A 5383-nucleotide genomic window follows, 5' to 3' on the forward strand; every position below is an offset into this window, starting at 1 on the left:
CCAGGCCTGCTGTCCCCAATTTCCCCATCAGCGTTCTCCAAGGACAGTCCCTCCCAGAGAAACCTAGGATCCGGGGCCGGCTAGTTGCATCTGCAGCCTGGGCAGCCCAATCCAGCTTCCCCAGCCGAGGGACTGTCACCACAGGGTGCTGCACCTACAGCTGCACTGAGTAAAAAAAAAAGTTAATAAATATACTAATCTTTGACTAAAAAAAAAAGGCTTTTAAATGCATTTTCCCTGAAATTTTCCAGTGTATTCCACAATGCATGAAAAAAATATATATATTTCCCCCCCAAAAAAATATATCTTAAAATATTTTCCATCCTCATGTGCGCATCTTTGGAGAGAGGAAGGTACGTCGGGTGTATTTAGACACGCAGCCAAATCTGCCGGCCCCACAGCATTCCCTTTATTGCCTCCGAAGAAGCTTTTGCCGGGGCAGTGGGTCAGGCTGGAGCGCTGCGTGTGTAAATACGGGGTAGTGCCCATGGACACACGTGCCTCGACACGTGGCCCGGTCATGGTGGGAAAGAAAAGACCCCCAAATCGAAGTCATTTCACGAACGAGTGAGGGGATGAGGAGTTTTCACAGTGGATCGAACCTCGGACGATACCGGGGACGCGGAACGCCGCTCCGGCTGAGAGCTGGGCAGTTCGTTGCATGGAGAAGTGGTTTGAGCCTCTCAAAAGGACCGGGGAAATTCAGCCGTCGGCGGAGGACGAAGCAACTGGCAGCTGATTCCCTCGGGCGCTCGTCCATCACCAGACTTCGCACTTTTTGGGCGGATTCATGGGGGAGCCAAGGGGGCAGCTGAAATGCTCCGCGAACTCCCGGGAGTTGGAGACAGTGCCGATGACGCGGAAACGTGAAGGGCTGTGGGGGTCGGTGATGAGTCCCTCGTGCGAGCTCTCCGGCGTGCGAACTGAACACCACACCTGCAAGCAGAGGGCAAGAGGCGCGAGTGCCGGCGTCCGCAACCATAGGGCCCCACTCGGTGCCAAATTGGACCCCCCCGCTTGCATGATGGGCACCAACACAGCTCGAGCTCCAGCTTTGTCTCGCTTTTTAACCAGCGCCACCCCAATCTGGTTCTCCATCCACCACGTAGCATGTCTGGAGACCTCAGTTTTGCCGTCACACCCTCCCAACACCATCTGGGCATGCCTCCACCCCACAAAAACCTGTGCGTCCATCCTCGCTACCCACCACCAAGTGACCTACCTGGGCAAAGCCAACAAAGAAGAGCTGGTGGTTGGTGAGGCCAAGGGTCGGTAGGGTTTCCTCATCCCCATTCTTTTTCAGCCAGTTTTGATATGCCTGGAGACGGGGACCACAGCAGGCTCAGAGGACAGCACTGATCCCACCATGCCATGCCACCCGTCGCATGTCCCCAGCCCCATGGCCCTACCCGGTAGGCAGCCTTGAGGCCCCCATTGTCAGCGATGTTCTCCCCAAGGGTGTGTTTGCCGTTGACGGCCTCGCCGTTGATGGTGTAGTTGCCATACTGCTCCACCATGCACGCTGTCTGACGCTTGAAGGCCTCCACTGAGGAGTTCTTCCACCAGGGACGCAGGTTGCCATCCTTGTCGTATTCCCGGCCTGCCAAAAACACAGCAGATCCTTCGTCACCTCAACGACCACCCCACCGGCAGCCCACCTGCCTGGCCCTGGCCATACCTTGGTCATCGAAGGCATGCGTCAACTCATGGCCCACCACCACACCAATCCCACCAAAATTCAGCGACCTGCAAGAGGGTGATGCTGAGATTTAGCGAGCAGCTGCTGCTCCCCGCAGCCATGAAATGTAGCCTCAAATTTTGAGACGGGAGGAAATTTGGGAATCCTGCCCTCCCCGTTTTCCCTAGGCTCTTACTTGGGAGATGCACGAGTGTAAAAAGGGGCCTGGAGGATGCCAGCGGGGAAGACAATCTCGTTCTTGGTGGGAGAATAGTACGCGTTGACTGTCGGAGGTGTCATGCTCCACCTGCGGGGACACGGACACGGCCAACATGGCAGCACAAACCCATCGCTGATGTTTGCTCCGACACCATCCGCTTATCACGGTGCAAAGCCGTCAGCACATATTTAACTCCCCAAACCCAGCGTGGTCTGGTGGACACCAAATCCCAGTACTCCGGATATTGTGATATTCCCCGCTGAGCGCAACGGGGAGGTGGAGCAGAGGACTTACTGGTCCCGGTTGGGCGGTTTCCGGAGCTGGTCAGCAGTGACCCTGGCCGAGAAGTTGTAAAACTGCATGACGTTCTCGAAGTAGAGGTCGGACACAGCCTCGTACTGCAAAAGAGCGAGGCGTAAGTGGCACGTGGTGATCGCCTGGCCCCGCTCCTCCCTCCGTGGTCATGTTTGAGCCTCCAGAGCCAGCTGAGTTACAGCCACTCTTGTTTCTCCTCCTCTCCAACATCTGCAGAGTCTCGGGAGGGCAATGAATCACCGAATGGAAACCGGCGCCTCCTCTTCCTGGGCAGGGATCCCGAGAGGCCCAGCCACCCCAGGACCGGCCCACAGCTCCCTGGGAAGTCCCAGAAAAGGGCCAAGGACATCAGTGAGACCTTTCTGGAGGAAACCTGGGGTTCAAGGCTGCCTTGAGGCCATAGTGATGGGCACATGTCCTGCACATGCTAGCGGAGAGGAGAATAGAAGACCCAGGGGATGTATCTGACCAACTCACATCATTGAAGACTTTATCCAGCTCCTTGGGGTCCATGATGAACTTGGGGTAGCCGATCATATTGTAGATGGCATCTGCCTGGGGGAGGTGACAAGGACCAAAGTCTTCCTGGTGCCAGGAATGGAAGGACGGGCTCACCCAGCTCCACCACCCTCCACCATCAACCTCTCCTCCCTGGCACTGCTGCCGGTGCCTCACCTTCTCTTTGGCCGATTTCCTCGTCTCTTCGTCCATCCACTGCAGGGTCTCCAGGCTTTCCTCGAAGGCTGTTTTAATCTCCGCAATCATTTCCTCTGCCTAGACAAAATAAGGTGGTGCAACGTCAATCCGGAGAGCTGGCTTCCCACCCCGGAGAGTTCAAAGCCCCTTCACACCGGTGGGAAGGAAGAAGCCAGGATGCCAAGACAGCACGCGGACTGGTGAAAAACCCCAGTGAATGGAGTTGCACAGTGGACAGAAGGTGAGCAAAGAAACACTGGCTGCCCCAACCGTCCACCATCGTGGTGGCTCACTTGCTGCTCGCTTGGGGACGTACCACCTGCTTGCTGTCCTCGGCAAAGGTGGCCTTGACGAACATGGCCCCCAGGGCAAAGCCCAGGTTGTTGTCTGTGTCGCTGATGCAAAATTTCCAGCGCGGGAGGCAGGTCTGCATGGGACAAGAGGTGGTCGTCAGCAGTGGCATGGCCAAAGCCCCCCACTTTCCCACCCCATTGCCCCGCCGGGAGATGAGGTCCGCATCCATCCCCCTGTGCCAGAGGTGTGACCCCAAAACCTGCCCCACATCTCTATTTTTTGGATGCAACGTGATGGGGACTTTGCTTAAAAAGCTGTCACCATTTTAATGGCAATTTGGGGGTGTCGGGGAGTCCCCCCTCACCTTCTTCGTCCCATACATCACTTCCATGAATTTTTCCTCGGCATCCTGGAACCGCTGGTCGAGGAAGGGGCTGGTTTTCCGCACCAGGTTCCAGATCATGTAGTTGTTGAGGAGACTGCGGCGAGAGGTGGTGAGCGGGCAGCGGGATGTGCCTGCCCACCCTGGGCACCCCTCTGCGCAGGCTGGGGGCTCTCACCATTTATCTGTGGCCAGGATGAGGTCGGAGACCTGCTCCAGGTACTCCTTGGCATAGACCACCACGGGCTCCGACTCGTTGAGCTCCACGGGGTAGAAGACCGTGGCGAGGAAGGGCATCCAGTCCACGGCCGGCGCCAGCTCCTACAAAAGCCATGCCACTGCTACGGACCCAAAAAACCATCGGAGGGGGGTGGCAGTCGCTTCCCGAGCTGGAAGCTGCTGCATCAGCCCCCGTTTGAAGGATTCAGCTGATTTTGCAGAGACTGGTTCCCATAACAGCAGCATCCTCCAAAGGTCGGAGGGGAGTAAACAATTTCCTCCCGCAAAGGAAAAGAAAGTGGGGCGGGTGTCAAAAATGTTGACACAACCCATTAGGGCCCCTCTGGGGACATGGGGAGGTGACCGGGCTGACGTCCGCAGCTGGACCGTGGGCAGCAGCGCCAGGAGGGTGTTAGTGCCGTGGTGGGACAGTCGCCAGCCCCGGGGGTGGTCCAGAGGCTGGGAGGAGCGGGTCAGGGGGGGATTTCCCCAAGGAGGACACGGGTCAAGCTATTGCACAAGAGCTTCTCGGGCGGTGTTGGGCTTCCTCAGAGGAGCTACGTCACCTCCACCCGTCCGCCCCGCTTCCCAAACCACGGCGGAGTGGTGAAGCTTACCAACCCCATCCGTACCTTCAGGTCTCCAGCCGTCATTTTATGGTAGATGACCTCCTCATCCCGGTGTTTCTCCTGAGGAATGGTGATGTTGGCCAACGCCGTCTCGAAGTCCAAGATCTGCTGCATCTGCTGCCGCGTCGACTCCTCGTCGGTGCCTCCCAGGAACATCCCCAGCTGCACCATGTAGTTCAGGTACCCAGCAAGCACCTACGTGGTGGGATGGGGGGGATCAGCATGGTGGGCACCACCCACCCACAGCACCTCCCTGGCAAAGCCAGATTTCCCCCGACGACCTCACCTTCTCATTCTCCGTCTTGTTCAGGTAGTAATCCCGCGACGGCAGGCCTAACCCCGACTGATCCACCTGGATGACGTTGCTGTTGGAGTTTTTGGAGTCGGCGCTGACGTAGACGGAGAAGAAGGGCGAGGTGCGGTAATGTGCCGTCACCTCCCGCAGCGTTGCGTTGAAGTTGTCCCCTGCCCAGGGACCCGTGATGTTCCAGCCGCCCAGCTGGGGACAGACAGCAACTGGCTTTCAGTTAAGGAACGACCACTTGGTGTTGCTTAAATATCCCCCCAACACCCCTCCTGGGGGGAAACATCTTGCAATGGGGCTAAAAAGCCCTGGAGAGGCAAGACCTGCCTATAAATCCCTGCCTCTTTCTGCCCCCCTGCCCTGGGGGATGCTCTGCCCCGGGAAGCACCGGGAATGGGATCTGGAAGGTGCTGGGACTGCCCATAAATGAGCTTTTTCCTCCCATTTGCAGCCGCCCGCGGAAGGCGGCTTTTCCGCAAGGAAGGGGACGAACCTTTTGGATGAGCTCCACAAGCGGGGCAGCGCGCAGCTCCTCGATCTTGCTCTCATTCATGCAGGCTTGGTAATAACGCTGCGCCTTGCGCTCCGCCTCGCTCGACACGTTGGCCGTGGTGTTTTCTGCGGGAGGTACCCGGGGGGGGCTCGC

The 5383-nt window shown here is 57.8% G+C and overlaps 1 protein-coding gene across 1 annotated transcript in view; it reads right to left on the reverse strand.

Annotated features, from left to right (window-relative positions):
• Positions 1-493: 493 nt before the first annotated feature.
• Positions 494-5383, reverse strand: part of LOC104078164 (endothelin-converting enzyme 1-like) — an 8832-nt gene continuing 3942 nt past the window's right edge. Inside the window, exons 5-18 of the mRNA XM_009579701.1 lie at positions 5231-5355; positions 4720-4932; positions 4437-4628; positions 3764-3906; positions 3568-3682; positions 3226-3336; positions 2889-2987; positions 2691-2768; positions 2193-2296; positions 1875-1985; positions 1679-1746; positions 1410-1600; positions 1223-1318; positions 494-936 (exon numbers count right to left, since the gene is read on the reverse strand). Of these exons, the coding sequence (XP_009577996.1) occupies positions 760-936; positions 1223-1318; positions 1410-1600; positions 1679-1746; positions 1875-1985; positions 2193-2296; positions 2691-2768; positions 2889-2987; positions 3226-3336; positions 3568-3682; positions 3764-3906; positions 4437-4628; positions 4720-4932; positions 5231-5355 (1823 nt within the window). The 3' untranslated portion in view covers positions 494-759. The remainder of the gene's footprint in view (positions 937-1222; positions 1319-1409; positions 1601-1678; positions 1747-1874; positions 1986-2192; positions 2297-2690; positions 2769-2888; positions 2988-3225; positions 3337-3567; positions 3683-3763; positions 3907-4436; positions 4629-4719; positions 4933-5230; positions 5356-5383) is intronic.

The sequence above is a fragment of the Fulmarus glacialis genome, unplaced genomic scaffold (genome assembly GCF_000690835.1).
Source record: "Fulmarus glacialis isolate BGI_N327 unplaced genomic scaffold, ASM69083v1 scaffold11956, whole genome shotgun sequence".
NCBI lineage: Eukaryota > Metazoa > Chordata > Aves > Procellariiformes > Procellariidae > Fulmarus > Fulmarus glacialis.